The sequence below is a fragment of the Anoplophora glabripennis genome, unplaced genomic scaffold (genome assembly GCF_000390285.2).
Source record: "Anoplophora glabripennis isolate ALB-LARVAE unplaced genomic scaffold, Agla_2.0 scaffold174, whole genome shotgun sequence".
NCBI classification, from domain to species: domain Eukaryota; kingdom Metazoa; phylum Arthropoda; class Insecta; order Coleoptera; family Cerambycidae; genus Anoplophora; species Anoplophora glabripennis.
Genome location: NW_019416305.1, coordinates 589,067 through 609,079, shown reverse-complemented (window position 1 = coordinate 609,079; position 20,013 = coordinate 589,067). Strand labels below are relative to the sequence as shown.

General features: G+C 32.4%; 1 protein-coding gene across 3 annotated transcripts in view; it reads left to right on the top strand.

Moving 5' to 3' along the window:
* Positions 1-2,990: 2,990 nt before the first annotated feature.
* Positions 2,991-20,013, top strand: part of LOC108906840 (disintegrin and metalloproteinase domain-containing protein 10) — a 216,583-nt gene continuing 199,560 nt past the window's right edge. For all 3 annotated transcript variants that reach the window (XM_023454009.1, XM_023454010.1, XM_023454008.1), the window contains exon 1: positions 2,991-3,266. In XM_023454009.1, the coding sequence (XP_023309777.1) occupies positions 3,206-3,266 (61 nt within the window). In that variant the 5' untranslated portion in view covers positions 2,991-3,205. The remainder of the gene's footprint in view (positions 3,267-20,013) is intronic.

Sequence of the window (20,013 nt, the reverse complement as noted above, 5' to 3'; positions counted from 1 at the left end):
TATTTTGAATTATTTATATAAAATAAATAGCTCCAGTCCTAAAGTATTTTGTAATGTTTTTAATATTTTAATTTTTATTATGAATGTGATTTTGAGACATTTAATAAATAATTTGTAATTAAAATGTTTTTTTTTTCATTCGGTTTCTGTATTATCTCTTCGCGGATACAGCGCTCAGTCGTGCGCTTGTCCATATTGTTGTGTGTGCCTGTGACGATTTTGGCGGCAATAGCGATGTTTACGGGGCATCGCAAGAAATCTTGGAAAGATCGGTGAAAAGTTGAGTGGTTTGTGAATTCATTTTGTGTTAGCAGAACTGCTTCATGTGTTTATTGAGAACTGCGCTATATCGGTTTATCTTCCAAAATTATTGTGGCTATTCGAAATATAGGTGAATATTATGACGGCATACTACGAGAAATGACTCACAATACTGTTGTGTTCGAACATGGAAGGAAATTAGGAAAAGCCATCAGTTATCGGTGACCGTAAGAAGTCCAGATGTGGATAAATTGTCAGTGGAAGGGTTTCCAATAAAAAAGCATGACTGGATATTATGACATGGTTAAAAAAATTCAATGACAAGACGAACAGAGAAAAGAGAATTTTAGCCTTAGCTTCTGTTAATTTTTTTGCATTTTTATAATTATGTAGGTAACATACTTTATTTTAATAACAAAATCTACGTTAAAATATTAAAATGCCACCAAATAACAGATATTTCTACCGGACATTTTATGATGCTCCGATTAAGAGGTTATACTTAGGCCCAATACTTTGAGTCTCGATTAAGGCTTGATTAATTAATCAAGCGATTAGACTGATTATATTTTATAAAATAAATCAGTATTATGTACAGTCTAATCTCCTGATCAGTTAATCAAGCTTTACCCGAGACTCAAAGTACCAGGCCTTACTATAATATAGCTTTTATAGTATAACCGTTATAGTGTCTAGAACAATATAACTCAAAATGTATTTCACGAAAGCACAGCGAATCTACGTCTATATGAACTTTCTTATGTTTAGTCAGATATTCAACCACCTGTAGAATTTTATAAGGGAAATTTCGCAACACCCTGTATAGGATAGGATTACGACAACAGTTCGTTAAGTCTACTTGACGTACTCCAAACAACTCTGTAATCTATGCTCCAAACTCCAACTCAACATCGGAGTATTTTATCGACGTTCGTTGAAGCCAATCACTAAATCTATGTTGTTCGTTATGCAGGAGTATTTCACTTTGATCAATAAGATAAGATCATTGCTCTGGTCATTTGTGCTGAAGCAAAGGGAGTAGAGCAACTAGAGCAATCAGCTGATTGCTGATTTTATTTTTATTGGTTAATATATCTGACGTAAACATGGGAATTCACCAAGATCTTTCTTTTACTGATCTTGGAAATTCACTACCTATTATTTAAGGCACACATGACAAAATGTTTACGATAGATTCACAATCTTCGTCTAAACATGTTGATACGGTAATTATTTACTTTAGTGGCACCACCTCCAATTTTCACGAAATTTTGTCTACCCCCCTATTTTCGATGGTGCTGAACACGAATCTGCAGTTTTTTTTGTGCGGTCGAACCTAGTTTTCGAGAAAAAAAATTTTCAAAATTCTAACCTGGATATTTCAGATAACACTACGTAGAACTCTGTATATTTTATGTAGCTTTCCAGAACATCTATTATGAACAATTAACACTGTTCACGAAACACATTTTCGTAAATTTCAAGTAAAAAGATATGTATTTAATAAATAAAAATTTTGTAGTTTGAATCCGCCATTTGTAATTCGTGATGACAACATTGAGTTCCCCCACTCTCATTCAACTCTGTTCATCCCACATAAAGTTACTATAATTTTATTTATTAAATACATATTTTTTTTAGTTCAAATTTGGGAAAATGTGTTTATTAAACAATGTTCATTGTTTATTACAGATGTTTTGAAAGCTACATAAAATATACAAACTTCTACGTAGTTAGAATTTTGAAAAAATTTTTTCTCAAAAACTGGGTTCGACCGCACAAAAAAAACTTCAGATTCGTGTTCAGCACCATCGAAAATAGGGGTGTAGACAAAATTTTGTGAAAATTGGAGGTGGTGCCACTAAAGTAAATAATTACCACTCTAATTATTGTAAGATCTGACTGCTCTATTTTGTGATCTAAAAGGATCTGGTGACGTCACTGCTTTGTACTCTTCATGATCCAAGATCTCTTGGAGCCACAAGGAGTAGCATCTAACGAAAAGGTTAACAGTGTAGACGAGTAACAGAGAGAGAAAGAAATACTTTGTTTACCGTCTATCCCTCTCGCGCAGGCACGTGATTGGCCAACGCAAAAATGTTATAAGACGATAATGAAAATTACTGATAAAATTATGGCTCAGGCTTAAAGCTGTTGACCGAGATGCCCTCTTGACGCCGGTGACATAAGCTGTCCTCCTAACCCTGACTATCCTGAATTTATTTACAAACGTTAGCACCACTTGGATAATAAAGATAAAAATATATGCAAAAATTGTTATTTTTTGTAAAACTAATTTTGAGCAAAATGTTATTTCACATTCTTCAACTGATTTCCGAATATATTTTTTAATTCTTCCATAGGTATTTAGGAAACTAGCATTTCAAAATCCATTCCAATATGAAGGTGAAATCAACGTCAACAGATGGCAGCATCACACTCTTAGCGGTCGACGCAATCATTCTTTTAATAATTATTGATAAACAAGTAAAATTTATGAAGGTAACTTTATTATTTATACTACTTTGTTAGATGGCCAGTACTTCTGAAAATATGTTTTGATTCTTATAAATTTAGAAAACTAGCATATTGAAATCCGTTCCAATGTGAACGTGAAGTCAAAACAAAGAGATGGCAGCATTATACTTTTATGATCGTCGTAAATCATTCTTTTAATTATTAATAACAACCAAGTTTTACGGACGTAGTTTATTATTTATACGACTTTGTTAGCTGGTCAGTATTCAGCATTTCTCTCGAAATGTGTATTTCAATTTAATAAAATTCGAGCCAACGCATGCGCACGAATATCCCCGTAACGATACACAAAGGTTGTTTTGTGCCATGAAGAGTTTCTTCAGTCAGTCAGCTGTACTTTCAGAAATGGCATAGAGGTTGTTTTGGGTGTGTTTTTGTAGTGTTGTGGGTTAATTTGTGCCAGACAATGTTTAGTGATTGTGTTGCCGTGTTATCTTTACTTTTGATATTACCTTCTATTAGTACTGGTAAGTAAAATTTGATTTTTTTTTCTTACAACGAAAAACCAACCACCCCCGACCTTGCGAGGCAGTATGGGATCATATAGCACTTACCCCTTTGTTATCATTATCATGTTTCACAATTGTAGTTGTCAAAATAAGAGGTTTCATAGAAAACTTTCATGGATTATGTTTATTTACATGTTTGAACTTGTTTTCATGTGACAGGCAGGTATATTAAGTTAATCTAGAGGAGGTGCTGCTTTATATTTAGATATAATTAATAATCCGATAAAATGAAATTTATTTATATCAGCGATACATTAGTTCATATCTCGGTTCATATTAATTCTTTATGAAAACTAGTTTTGGAACCTCTTGAGTCCTATAATACCTCAGGTTTCTTTTAATAATTACAATTTATTTGAGTTTTATCTATCTAGGTATAACTATTCTTTCTTAATGCTGAATTATTTTCATCCTCTTAAATTAATTAATCCCTTTGGCAATCCTTTAATAAGTATAAAAATATACCTATGCAATGATATCAAATTGTCATTAATATAGCAATCTTTATAGGTATGACACGTATATACACAGAGAAATACATATAAATTTTATTATAGTAATGGGCCCCTGTACAGAGAATAAAATTAGTATAAATAATAATAACGAACAATAAAGGAAAACTGCTGATAAATAATGTATTTTAGAAAAGAAAAACGAATAAATCAAAATAGGGGTAAATTCCGAGGTAAATTCAATACTGTATTTTGTTCTGTGTATAATTAGTTTTCTAACAATCCACTTGTATCTATCACGATTGAGATCACGACATTGATAGGTATTGTAGTTCCTGCAATTTTGTTTATTAAATGATCTTATAAATGCATTTTGCATAACTAATTTGTTATGCACATCAATTAAACAAGCACCATCAATAATTTGTCATGAGAACTACAAAATGTACAAAGGTCTGCTTTGTGGTTGAGTGTAAATAAATAATTCCTGTTTGGTTTTCGACACTATCCTGTGTTAGTTATTTATTTACGCTTTCAAAATTTGCGAAATATGATGTGGTTTATATTTCACCGTAATTGAGATTTTAATGAATATGAAATATTCTGCTCTACAAAGAGTAATGTGCCATTCATGTGAAATAAACTCGGAAATCAATTATCTTTCCATATTTTTTCTTTTTTGTAAATGACATTGAAGACCGATGCTGATATATTTTATACTAGATTTCATGTGATTAGGTAGGTACTTATATGCACAGGTATGCCATTTGAGTGTTTAGGTCGATTATGTATGTAAATCTCTCGCTGTATACCTATTTTTGTCTCATCACAAAACCTTAGAATATGTCTGAATATTAAAATTATTTAGGTAGGTACTGTCTAACCCTTATGTGACCATTAGTACAATAGCTATATGTACCGAAGTGTGATTTGTTTTAAAGTTGATACAGAGAACGCAGAACCTATCTATATATATCTTCTAATAATATTCGACTAAGTTTATTCAATCTCGTAAGGGGTCTCCTTCAGTTATTTATATTGCTTCCTGGTGTAGTCAGCTAAAAAATCTGGTAGGGATACTTGCCGCCAGTTTTAAATTGAATGTAAGGTAGGAAAACATAAATACGTCTTTTCCAAAAGAATTCATCACCTTAGTAATTCAAATAATTGTAATATTTGGGTTAAGGGGAAATTTGTAAATAGGTAATGATTTTGATCTCGCATTTTCTCTGCAAAGAAAGTCTGCAGAATGTGAACATAGGCACCATACAAAATTAAGTACAAGTACAAAATTAAGTGCAAGTTGCAAATTAAGATAATGTACGGTATTGTAAGGTAAGTCCGGATGCTATTGTCATAGTTTTTATTTTCAGCAAGTGAATACATTTACGATTGAAACTACAAAAGTATTTTGAACATTAAGTACTTAACTTTAATAATTGCCATTTTTAACTGACAAAACAAATTATACTTCCAATAATAAAAATTTAGTATAATTATTATTTTTCAATTGGCCGTCGCACACTGACGGCTTTGAGTCTAAAGGTTCCTTTGTAATTTGACATACTTTTCACCATATCGACTGTTGTTTAAGGCATCCTCAGTGTTATCTATATCTGTACCTCAATCTATTCCATTGTTTATTACAAAATTTCCCTCGAAGTTTCATTAAATTCAACACATGTTGCTGTTGTTCGTTTTTCATTTGAAGTGTTCAGGATTTTCAGTCTCAATGCCATTCTTTTTATTTGTGTCTTTTTTAGTTTTAATATCTTATATTCTTTAATAACTTTTCATGTTCTGTAACTTTACACCGGTCTACGTTTGGGTCTACATATAAGTATCTCTAACATTCGCTATTTCGTATTTGTTTTGAACACTTACTGTTTTTTTTTTTATTTAAAGTGATACTTTTCAAACCCAAAGGTACCCGTTTTTGTTATACCTGCTGCTGAACCCATTTCTTCCATCAATAAAATTGCGGTATTAGACATTTGAAATATATTTGAAGCCAATATTAAATTGAGCACCTAATGCTTTAAACAATAAGCACTACGATGAACACTATACATTTTTCTCTGATTTCCGAGATGATTTTATTAGGCATAATCTTTTAAGTAATATTGGAAGCCCCCTAATGAGTTACCTCTGTCCATTTTTCAAGTAAGGCCCTCATCGCCTGACTAGCCCTTTCTCATCCGTCTCATTCTAATCTTAAGATTCATTCAGAGGTCAAGGACTTGTGGCGGAAAGGAACGGTATATTATTATTCTGTAGGTTGTCTCGGAGTAGTGGAATGGAATAACTAAACAGGTTAACTGCCTTAATTTCTTATATTTGAAAACATTAAAAAATGTGGACAAATAATGTTCGTTTTTTATTTAATTTGAGTTAAGATAATTGAATTTAGAATTTGAACTCCATAACGATATACAATTTATTTTGTTTAGGTTTCTATCGAGGGGCGATCCGATAAGGAAAAAACGTACGAAGATTACAAAATTTCTGAAATCTCTTGTAATGTATCTGCAGATTTCAATATCGATTAAAAAAAATTACAAATTTCATATAAATAATCAAGATTACAATATCTTTCAACCAATTACAAAACATTTCAGGAGATTTCAGAGTTATTTTAGTAGATTTCAATGATTATTTAAGATTTCAATAGGATTATTCGAAATTAAAAGAAGATTTCAAAATTTCTTAATAATATTTCAAGGAATACGGGAAGATTACAATAAGTTTTGAATGTCCATTTGAACAAAAATAATTGAATTAACTTCAACTGTCATTCATTTCATTCATTAACAGTAGTGCTTTGATTAAGAATTTCCAGTATCATTTTTACGCAAAAATTGTAACATTCTGATTAAGTTTTTGTTCGAATGAACGTTAAAAACTTTTTGTCATGACAAAAATGATAACGCCATTTTGAAAGTAGGTAAGTATATATTTTTATTGAAAGATAAAAATATAATAATCCAATAAACTAATAAAAATAAAAAAAAAATAAGTAACATAAAATAAACATTTTCCCAAAAAATAAATAATAAGAAATATTTTAAGCTTTTATTAACACTTGTATTTAATACTTTACCTGTATACAGTGTATTTAAAAAAGACGCGGCAATATTTAAGGGGGTGATTGCCCAGATCATTTTATAAAAAAAAGTTCCTATAAACATACGTCCGCAAACGCTTCGTTACCGATCTACAGAATGTTGAAATTTCATTAAAAAAACAGTAAAAATTAAATTTCTCCAAAACCTCTTGATATTATAATGAAATTTTAGGCCTGTCAATAGCTATGGCAGACGCGTACTTTGCAATACAAAACGATTTTTTAGTCTTACCAGTGACTAGCTATTTTTAATGAAAAAAATAGGACCCCGCTGGTTTTTCTAAAAATATAATTTTTTAATTCCTTGTTCAATTATGAAGAAGAAAGCTTTCCTCAGATTATACGCACCGTACGTCACACCGTTATTGAGTAAAAAAATAAAAAACATTTTATTGCGCACCTAAACCCAATGTTGTTTTAATTGAGAAATTTAAATTATTGAACAAAGAAATTCAAATTATCAAATTTGATTGATTTTTGAAATGTGGTACATACTGTTGTTTGTAGTAGGTAATAATAAGGGGCTGCGTTTTAGAGAAATTTAATTTTTACTGTTTTTTAATGAAATTTCACATTCTGTAGATCGGTAACGAAGCGTTTGCGGACCTATGTTTATAGGACTTTTTTTATAAACTGACCTGAGCAATCACTCCCTTAAATATTGCCGCGTCTTTTTTAAACACACTGTATACAAGTAAAGTATTAAATGCAAGTATTAATAAAAGCTTAATATATTTTTTATTTATTAGTTTTTGGGAAAATACTTACCTACTTTCAAAATAGCATTATCATTTTTGTCATGACAAAATGTTTTTAACGTTCATTCGAACAAAAAACTTAATCAGAATGTTACAATTTTTGCCCAAAAAATGCCTGATACTGGAAATTCTTAATCAAAGTACTACTGTTAATGAATGAAATGAATGACATTTGAAGTTAATTCAATTATTTTTGTTCAAATGGACATTCAAAACTTATTGTAATCTTCCCGTATTCCTTGAAACCTTATTAAGAAATTTTGAAATATTCTTTTAATTTCTAATAATCCTATTGAAATCTTAAGTAATCATTGAAATCTACTAAAATAACTCTGAAATCTCCTGAAATGTGTTGTAATCTTGATTATTTATATGAAATTTGTAATATTTTTTGAATTGATATTGAAATCTGCAGATACATTACAAGAGATTTCAGAAATTTTGTAATCTTCGTCTGTTTTTTCCTTGGCGGATTGCCCTTCGGAACACACCAATCGCACCATATAGGTTTCTGTCGAGGTTTCTGTGGCATTCTTTGGAAAATGAGGTAGGGGGGGGGGGTTGTATAACGACTACATCGACGAAATTCATTAGCTGATTACATAGATTACAGCGAGGATTACAGATAAGATTACGTAGATTACAGATAGATTACATAGATTACAGATAAGATTACGTAGATTACATAAAGATTCCAGGGCAAACGTACGAAGATTACATCAGCGGATCGCCCCTCGGGTAGGAAATAAGTTATGATGGTACCAACATGTTTATACTTTTCGCATCTTTCTGAAAATAATGACCAAGTAGAGTTGTCTCCGATGATAACATATTAGATTATATTATTTCCCCCATCCTCAAAATAAATTGTCATTTTAACGTCCAAATTTTGCCGCTTTAAATGTGTGACTCTTTAAATTATTTTTTAACATCAAACCGTATATAACGAAAAAGTTTTAACTGAAATGTGCTTAGCAAAAATTCTCTTCAAATAATATATTCTGCAAAGCAAGAAAATATGAAATATTTGAAACAACTACGTCAGAAGAGCTTGCAGTAATTTTAACCGATCGAGTTTACGATATGAGGAAAATAAATGGAGAAATACATAAATAAGGCACTATAAAAATTATTTGGAATATTATCCGCGATAATTTTTAAGATGCAAGCGCTTCAAGCGGCGAAAGCAGTAAGCTCCGAGACAAGGTAATTTTGACATTGCTGTTCGTGTTTACACATTCATTTGAACAACATTTGTCTTATTTGCCAATATTATTAGTAATTTTGTTATCCAATTGCGGTTATTTGACTTTTGTGTTATATTATAGATTTCAAATATTTCATAAATAAATTTTAAGGCAAGTATTTATGTCTACTTTATTTGTCTCTAGCATTACAATTTAATGTACATTTTATTAGGTTATAACTATGAACTTATCCGTTGTGGAATACATTTCCTATTTACATATAAGCCAACGAAAACTCTCGTTGTATATCAGAAGGAGAGGCAGTTTTTAACGCCGACCATGTGGTACTATATGAGAAAATTGGGCAAAGTTAATTTAAATTTAGAAATTTATATTGTGTCTGCAAACTAGTGCAATTACTTACTAACAACCCTCATGAAATTCAGGGAGTATTATCTATCGGCAATATTTTGAAAATTTCTTCAATGGTTTGATGAAAACTTAATTCTGGATTTTTCTTGGACCATGAAGAGCAACCGCGCTGCGCCATTATTCCATGGCTAGAAATTGGCCTCAATGATTTGGGATCGAGGGGGATTATCCCTCTTTATCCTGCCTCATCTCGTGTAGGCCTGGACAGCCTTCGTAGGTGGACCCCATCCGTCGTCTACCCCGACCGCAAATGCGGCCGGTGTAGGCGCTTTGTGGGACCTCCTTTTGTCCTGGCTGGGCCCCGCCGGCTAGGACCCTTTCTTCTGGCGCTCTTGCTTCGCCGGCTCGTCTGTGTAAACCCCGGGGGTAGTGTCATGTTTATGTGTGGTATGGTTGGGTAGGGTAGTGCGGCTATGCAGCCTGGGACGCGCTTTGCTAAGGTGGCCCTTAGCCCAGCGCGGGAGGGGAGGTGAAAGGAGGGTATGGGGGGTGTGTATGTGTGTGTGTGTGTCGTTGTCTTCGTTTCTTGATCCTGGCTGTATCTGAAACAGAAAAGGTTAGCGGGCGGGGGGTGGGGGGAGTCGTTGGGGTGGTCACCCAGGGTCAAAAGGTTGGAGTCTAGGTCTTTTGTGTTTGTCGGTCACGTCGGGTACGTAGTCAACGGCTTGCCTGAGGAGGGGATTGTCATGTCTAGCGGCTACGTCAAACCGTTTCTCCGCGTTTTGTCTTATTGTCTGTGTAGCGTTTGTGTATTGTAAGTCTCGTAATATGTCAGTGTTTCTTACGTACCAGGGCGCGTCGGTGGCCGTGCGGAGGCTATGTTTTCCACAGCCTGTAATGACTTTAAGTGGCTTTTTGCCGCGTGACCCCACGCCGTGGAGGCGTAGGTTAGCTGCGGTTGAAGTACCACCTTGATAAGCGTTCGCTTATTCCTTAAACTGAGGGTGTTTCCACCTTTGAGTAAGGGATAGAGCCTAGCCCTGGTGGTCTTCGCTCGCCCCACCGTCTCCACGATGTACGGTTTCCACGTGAGACGCTGGTCCATCGTCACGCCCAGGTATCGTGTTTGTGTTCCAGGAGATGGGTTCCTGGGATAGTGTCAGTCTGTCGAGGTTTTGTGGGATTTTTCGTTTGGTAAAAAGGATAGCCGAACTTTTGTTGGGATTAATTTTGGCTTTCCACCTATTGCACCAGGTTTCAAGTTGGTCTAAGGAGCTTTGGAGGAGGTAGACGGAATATCTAGGATCTACGGATTGGGATGTGATTGTCAGGTCGTCGGCGTATAAGTATATGTTGGTGTTGGGGGGGAAGAGCAACCTTGAATTGAACAATAATAGTTTGACAGTTTCTTCTTTCTCTCCATAATTGCTGAAGTTTTCCTCACACTATTTTTTTAAAATAACAGTGTTCAAAAAACGAACACTAAACACAGTTTTAAATAAAATACAAAATGAAATGTCACACACAGAAGAAATGTTTACCTTTTTTCGCTAGTATCACTTGTCACCGCCAGAGGGCGAGCTCTTAGCTGCATTCGCGAATAGCTAAAATAATTCAAATATTGTACTGTTATTAGGCCAGTAATATAATAAACCCTTTTATATACACTACTGGAAAAATTTTTGTCTTTTGGTCTATATTATTTTTATAAAGTCTTTGAATACGACCCAACAAAAAAAAGGGGTCGAGGATAGCTAGCTGATTGGTTGAATTAAATGTAGCGCGCTGCAGTCAAAATTATGGGAACGAAGCTTAAGCCCTTACTAGCTCCATCTCTCTCGCACACGTCTGAGCGATTGCCGTTTATATAGGCGAAATGACAGTTGGGCGAGTCCAGTAGTTTATAAGGTCTATGCTTTAAATCATAACATGAGTCGATATTCCATTCAAAAAATTTCCAAGCGGAAAAAATTACATTCATATAAAATTCATTTGTTCAAATTCACAAGAATTGAGTGAAGACGATTATGATTGTGAGTTATGCGCAGATATTATGGATAAATATCGAGATAAATTAAACGAAAATATCAACTTTGTCACCCACCTATTGTTTTTTGACGAATTTACATTTTGTTTAAACGGGCACGTAAACCGACAGCTGGTATTAGTCGGACCAAAATCCACATTGGATGGAGGAAGTTTGCACCCAACGACCACAGAAAGTAAATGTTTGGTGTGACATTATTGGTGGACACGTCATAGGACCTTATTTTTATAAACGAAAATTTGACCTCTGCATGGACGATATTTATTATTTTTGCAAATATATATTTTCCCAGAGCTTAGACGATTATTCCCGAACAATAACAACTCCAGTTTACCGATAGAACAAATATGATTTCAATATCATGGGGTTCCTCCACATTTTCGACGTATTCTACGGGTATTATCTAGATGAAACTTTTCCAGATAAATGAATTGGACGCAGAGGGGCAATTAAATGGGCAGCTAGCTCCCCTGATATGACTCCGCTTGATACATAAAAGATGTAGTCTAAAGGATGAGGCATAAAATTTTCACTATTCCTCCTAACACCTTTTTAGATTCACTACAAAATTTTGTTCAGCGAATTCAGGAGGTAAAGGGTGAATACTTTGAGCACCTTATCTAGTGTTGGCAACTGAAATCGGTTTTTTGGATAGTCGGTTAACCGGTTTCGGATAATTCGGATTTTCATGAAATTCGAAAACGGGTTATTCGGTTATTCGATTCTTCAAATATCCGTAAACTGGTTATTCGGTTATTCGAATCTTCAAATATCCGATTATTCAAATAACCGATTATTCGATGATCTACTTCCTTTTTTTTTTAGACATAGATTTGTCCGGTTGCAAGTGACTTTTTTTTTTGAGATCGATTTCTTCGTAAACAAATTTGACTTCCAGATTTTTGTAGCCCTTTTTTTTTAGACAATTTCTCCGGGTCTGTCTTTGTAAAGCACCGATTTTCAGATAACCGGTTTTGGCGATTCAAGTAACGGGTTATTCGAATAACCGGTTTTAGCAACTATTCGACTAACCGGTTTTATCTGAAATCGGTTTTTACGGAACCCGGTTAACCGGTTTCACTTTTTTCCTGTTTTTGCCAGCACTACATAACATAGAAATCCAAAAAAAATATTTTTTGTTTTGGCATAACTATTTTTTTCATATTTTTTTATTCCGGAGGTCCTTTATTAAATACTTTTTTTTTTTTTTTTGTGTTTTTTTCTCCTCTTTTGTTTTTTTTTTTTTTTGCGAAACTCTTATTATACTCTCTGTCTTCTCTCTTTTGTTATTTTCAAAATAAAAAAATAAATATCCATAGTTTGGGGCCTTTTTTCTTTTATTTTGAGAGTAGTAAAAAGTTACTTTCAAAGTTCGATATCTCGAAAACGATTAAGTTTAGCTACATGATGTGCTATATGAATTTTGTTTAGAGTTTCGAGAAGAACTGAAATGTGGAATAATATACAGATTATTCCATTAAAAAAAGCAACTTTGATTCGTCATGACTTTTTGATTGATCGTGTATACTTAATTTTTTCTTATTGTAATAAATTTTAAGAAATCCTAGAACGTCTGTGTCTTATGATTTTTCGATGGCTATCTTACTTACTTTAGGAGATAATCGACCATTTCCATACATATCAGCGACCCTGTATATGATTTCACATTATAGATTCGTTCGTGTTAAGCACACGTACGCTGCGATCATTTAAAATTTGTGATACTGCATATACTATATACCGTACTTTCTAGTCTATTTAATCATATAAATAATATTTTATCTGGCTTACAACCTACTTGTATCCCTTATTGGTAATATCTGTAACTGCACACTTAATGGCGCAATAGAAAAGGATATGAACTTCAACCGTGAGGCCAGTGACATGAAGGGGAGTTCCTGTATTAGTCACGTGACCTTGGTAGAATATAACGCAAACAGACACAGCAGGTATAACGTGGAATTGCTGATGGTGTCAGCAGTATGCATGTGATGAAACTAGGTTTGGTTTGTTGTTGCTTACCTAACGGCTATTTTTTTTTAAACCATGTTTCTTTAGCATGTGGTGGTAGAATAGACATTTTAATTATATTAAAATATTCGACAGATTTGATGAATTTAATTCATTTGGAATTTATATTACCTGGTATAAGGTAAAATGAATTCATTTTGGAGAAAAATTCCTCTAACCTACTTGCAGCCACACGAAAACAATATGTCACTTAGTCGCCGAATTTACTGTTTGACCTTTTAATTTAATTAATTTATAGGATAGTTCAGCGAATTGACGAAGCTTTAATTTCCGTAATTACTAGAGATTCATGGGTCCACTTGGTTTCTAATTTCAAGCTATTTGACTTAGAGGTTAAAATCGACGTTTTAAATTCAAGCCAAATCAAGTAATAGTGGTCTAAAGTCAAGCCAAGTCAAGTAGATATATTTCAAGTAGATACTTGTAAAAAACACGTCATTTTTCAAAACTACCCGTTTTTTTTTAATTCTGAATATTCCGAGGAATATTCTAGTTTTGATACAGTGAAGATCAGATGTTATACCATAAGTTGTACCTAATAATTTTTAATCTGATACAAAGTAACTAGTAAGCTTTGGAGATTTGTTTAATGCTGGTGTTTCATAGACAAGAAATCGCAGATTTAGTAGGACAATGATATAACAATAAAATCCATCTAAACTATAACGAATTTAATGTTTGCTAGAGTAATAATTGTCTTCCTCAGTTAATAGTAAGAAAGTAGGTTGAAGAGTGGCATAAAAGTGAATCTGTCCGCGATAGAAAACGAACGGGGGCTACTAAAACTATATGTTCTGCTGAAACACCAGCAGAAAGTTGAACATACTATTGTTCGAAGTTCACAGTGGTCCTATAAGGCAGCTTGCAGCATTTTTTTGTTTTTTTCGAATCAAGTGTTCGACAGATTCTCCATAGAATGCAGTATCTCTATATAATGGCCCAGGAGAGGCGTATTTTTATCTGATCGGTAAACAGACCAAATGTTCGTTATTGGCTAAGGCAAATCCATGTAAAATTTACCACAGACTGCATTCGTCTAAAGTTTAGGATTATTGGGCCTTTCTATTGTTTCCAAGAAAATGATAATTCTGTCAATGTAACTTTTAAGGCTTAAAAAAACTACAAGTAGTGTCGCAAATTTTAATTTTTAATTAATTTGTTGTAATTACAATAGCCAGTAATCTATCTTCCCGAGTACCGGAGATAATGAAATTGCAACGGAAAATTAAACGGTTATCAAAATAATAATCACGCCGCAAGTCTTAGTGGGAGACTAATTAACCGATCAGTGACTCATAATAGCTTATTATAGAGAGTGACATTAGATAGGACATGTTTCAGATTTATCGCTTCTGTGATATGGTGTAGAGTTTACAGGAACTGAATACCAAGTCATGCATCTTTGTTTTTGATTTGTAGGTACGTGATTTATATGGTTCTGGGCTGGGTGAATCATTTTAATTTCTCTGACAATTCAAGGTTGGGAAAAATTTTGTCTCGAATTTATAATTTTTATTCTCAAAATAAAAATTTTGTGTTGTCTCCCTGGGAAAATCCCAATCAGCATTTATTCATTGGTTTAGCTCTCATTCATAATTTTTAGGGAAAAGATACATATTTGAAGAATTTCATCCTTTTCTTTTGTAGACATTTGAAAATTTTATTGCGAATTTCTGTGACAACTAATATAAAAGTACGTGAGTGCCTGTCATTATTACCTCATTCAATAAACATTTAGAGATAACCCAGCGGATAAGTTGCTGTGTTTTTTGTTTACCACAGCTGTCACTTAAATTTATAGATGAATATTTGTTAATTCTTCGAATATTCACGAATTTAATATTTGCCAGAGCACACAGTTCTTCACTTGGTCGGGTATTTCCGAGTATTTTGGGTATTTTCATGTGTTTCACTCAAAACAGAATGCAGATATTGTTTAACCAAATATTTACCCAGGATTACGAACATTTTATTTCGACTTTTATCCATTAATCGTTAAATTGTCTGAATATCAAATATTCCTACACTCGTTCCTGGATGAACAACAAGAAAATGAAAAACCAGATAATGAAATTATAATAAATAGAATTCACATATTTACTAAAGTTTCAGTTATTAAACAAGCTGTTATATAGATCATTGCGTAAAGAGGAAAAAAAAATGTAAAAATATCAATGACATGACGAGAGACGTAATAAGGCGGACAATTATTTATAATTTATATAAAGAAAATTGAGGTCATAAGTAATAATTAAAATATGTTGTTGGCCAAATGAACTTCCAACAGAAATTTTCTACATATTATATACAATTTTTTATTATTTTTTACCTTTAGCGGANAATATTCGATTATACTAACCTCCTCACTCGACGTATATCCTTAAAACACCACTCCAGCTACGCTGTCGTGGTGTTTCGCAGAATACGTCTCGTGACTCGGAAGTATAATCGAATATTTTCTATGCTCTTGTGATATTATAACTGATTATATAATTCATTAGAAATGTAGCCAATAGCAATTACAAATTTTACGTAGTTACTATGTATTGATAATCGATTATACTCTTGACGACGTGGTATAACCGTTTTGGTGTTTCGCCTCCTCCAACAATGTGAACTATGTCATGGTAACGATAGTTTTAACATTTGTCAATAAACGTCAAAAAAAAATGGAATGCTTCGGAGTTAGTTAATTCATTATGTAATCGTATCGACGTATATCCTTAAAACACCACTCCAGCTACGCTGTCGTGGTGTTTCGCAGAATACGTCTCGTGACTCGGAAGTATAATCGAATATTTTCTATGCTCTTGTGATATTATAACTGATAATACAATTAGGACAAAAAATGGTGGTATGTAAAGTATCACGCTAAAAACATAAGGCATTTCGAGGTATTTCTTGTCATTTAGAGGCATTTTCTCTTTTTTCTGACATTTCGGGGACATTTCGGTGGCATTAGGGCATTTCGGAAATGTTTTATCGTATCGAGGCATTTTTGGAATTTCGGAGGCATTTTGGTGCATTTTTCTCGGGAAAGGTATTTTAGTGTACAAAATCTAGACAGCGAAACACCCCTCGCCGGTACACATTTAATATTTGCTTAATTATACTCTGAGTGTACAACGCATTATTTAGTTGTTTCCACAAATTGTTTTTTTTTTTTCAAAGAGTTAAACTCTGTTAATTCGAATTAAAATAGCGTTCAAGAACAACGAACGTATAACTGTTTATAGGTAGGATATTCCCGCATTATGTCTGCTGGAAACGCGTCTTTGTTAACTTCACGGTTCGATTAATATTTTCAGCATAGTAATTAAAAAAACGTGTCGCGATTAAATACAATATGGGATGGCATTACCTTCCCCATGTAAAATGAAAATTGTCGCCATGTTTGGTTCGTTCATGTTATGCATGGCCGATTAAATGATGGTCGAGCAGCGTCGAATGATCCCAACGAAAATCGATTAATCGGGCCCTCATTTGAATCCTAACAGACAGCTCGCATTACAAATGCATATGAACAATGCGCCCGTTTAAACATCATCCTACATAATTGGCTCTTAATGATAACGACGTAGCTGTAAAAAATAGAGATTATTGTTTGTTGTTAGATAATTTACGTCACACATTAACTGGGAATTCATACTGTAATTGGTTCAATTGGTAGATGAAGTCAGTAGTTAAAAGCTCAGTAATGATATCTTAACGGTTGATTTATTTAACATTGTTGTGGTGATTTTATTTAATATACTGAGAAAACCAATTTGGTTCCACACTGAGAGAAATGGGCTTTATTCATTATTAGAATTATAATCGATGTTATAAATACAATGTAAGTGATATATAAACAGGTGAGTATTGGGTATAAAATTCGTATTGCTAACACAGTATAGTGACTATAAACCGTATTCTTCATTAAATTATTTTACAACTGGTAGGTATACAATGTTGTTTATACTCTATGTGAAATAATACTTATACCTAACTGTTATTAAGGTGTTTTATACTAATTATTAGAACATGTAGTATCAATTACAAATAACAGAGCCTTTATAAATGTTTACAAGCCACTTGACCGTTGAGCATAGGCAACCAACAATTGACGGTTGGTAAGAGCAAATGAAAAGTCCTAAACCTCAGTGGAGTGGCTGAAAAGTGTACTGGTAATTAAATAAAATTGTTTTTAAATCTGATTGACATGAACTGTTGATATTAAACTCGATCCATATAATTTGGTATTAGATACTTCCGAAACATACTTTTTTTCCGTTGAAATGCTTTTAACCTTATTAAATGGAGATAACTATGAAATTTAACTTGTTAATGAATACATTGCAAATTTTTACTATGAAAGCAAAAATAACACTATGCGAACTTATAAGTTTATTATTATTTTTTATTTAAATACAGAGTGAAACAGACATAGACAGTTTAATTTTTATTATAGATAAAATAGAATTACAAAAAAGTTACAAAGCATTGCTCTCCGCTGCAATATAAAATAAATTCAAATTCATAAATTGGTAAGCTATAGGTACAGGCTGTTCCAAATTCGCTTCTTACTACAAGGATCTCGGAAACGGTAAGAGGTACGTAGTAGCTTAAATGGGTACAAAGTTGCGTATTCAGGGGACCAACATTAATCCTCTAAAAAATCAAGGGTAACATGATTAGTTTTCGAAATATTTGAAAAAAAAACGAAATTTTGGAAATCTGTTTTTGTTTCATTTCAGCCTTTTTTAAAGGTGATATTGAAAAAAGAAGAAGCCTTTCTCATGGCCACTTTTTGCGCTCTATCTAATGACATAATCAATTTTCATATGTAACGTTTCGTCTCTCCAGGACCATCATCAACTTTATTTTTTTAAATACGAGGAAATTTTGTTACATTTACAGGGTCGTATTAAAAAAAAATGACAAAAAAAAATGATAAAAAAATTAACCCCAATCTCAGGATTTTTCATAACTTCAAAAAATCGATGTTTTGAACAATTAAACCATATAACCTTAAGACTCAAGCTTCCAACGCTAAATCCAATTAACCAATTCCCATAAACATTTAACCCAATGATATCCCAATCTAATAAGCCTATGAACTCAAATCCCAATAACCATATAACCCCATAACCAAGGAATAAATCATACGCAATTTGTATTATTGCAAAACATCACATAGCTGAGGACTCCTAATTAATTAGCACTTAAACAAATTGTCGATTTTATTGTATTCAAAGATTTCAATGTTTTTTGTTTGGAAATATAAGTAGAATCAAGGGAAATATTTGTATTTTGTTTTCGATTCAGATATGCTGATTGTCAAAATATGGCTTCATTTCGTGGAATTTTAGTTTTCCCTTCTATGTTATACGCACTTGTATATCCCTAGGGTTCAATTAGCTTCATCCCCCTTCTCTGTATTTTATAAATAAACTCCGTCTCTAAAGGAAGTTGCTTCTACTAAAACATACAAACGAATATCAACAAACACGTCTCTACAGATAGTAAAAAAGTAATCACCTTTTACCTTTTAGGGTGTTAAATAATATGTATTTATTTCCTTTTTTGTACAGTGATTAATATTTTGTAGTAATATTTCTCTTATTAACTATTTTGTATTTTCGTATAACATTGAATTGAGTGTAAATTAGGGTTATTCTTCTTATCCAACATAATGTAATTGTATTCATAATAAAAATATTCCAGAATACCAGAAATTGTATAATTTTCAAAACTTTTAAGCTTTAATATATTATAATGTAATTAATTATTATTTGATTGATTTGATGTAATAAATATAATTTTCTTTTATTGTTATTATTTAATTGATTATTTTGATTGATTGATTATTGGATTTTAATTTTTGTTCGTGTATAAAAAAAATTCAGTTTTTATTTTAATTTATTTGATGAATGGTAAATGATTTTAATATTTTGGTTAATATGTGTAATTTGTTAGAATATGATTAGTAAAACTATATTTTGTTTAGGATGTACTATTGATTGTTTGACGCCTTTAAAAAAAAATTAATTACAATATTTACCTACCATGCTTATCACTATGTAAGGAACTTTATAGAGCTAGACCTCTTTCTCTCTGGGTAGGCAGTTCTGGGATATTATAACACTCTTTATATATAAATTTATATAACCTTTTATTTTGCTCTTTAAAATTTGCTTTAGTTAATTATTGATTATAGATCTAGATAATAAAAGATTAAAATTCAACTCATAACAAATCAGATATATTAAACATAACTCCTAGTTATAATTGACAAAATTAAATTTTTAATTACTACAAACTATCTTTTATTCTAATTTTGTTAAATATTTTTATCGATCGATATTTTTTAAGTTGAAAATTGAATTTGAATTTTAAATTGTGCACTTTGTTTTCTTTTATTTTTGGAATAAAATTATTTCTCTATTTAAAAAGCAATTTCGTTAAATAATTTGAATTTAATTCTGGCCATATGATTATGCAATCTCTGATAAATCATAGGTGCATTGCAAGTTGCTAACTTAGCTTAATTACTTATCTTGATTTTTCATTTCCATGCGTTGGTATTTCTATTTTCAAAGTCGATGGTCTCTGGATACATAATAGGTCCACTTTGGATTTCCCTTTCTTACTTTCTGGTACTGATTTCTGGCACTGGTGTTCTTCAGTAACTTCACTTGATTTTAACACTGTAGTTTATCTTTAACTTGTTTACAAAATTTTTACACAATGAA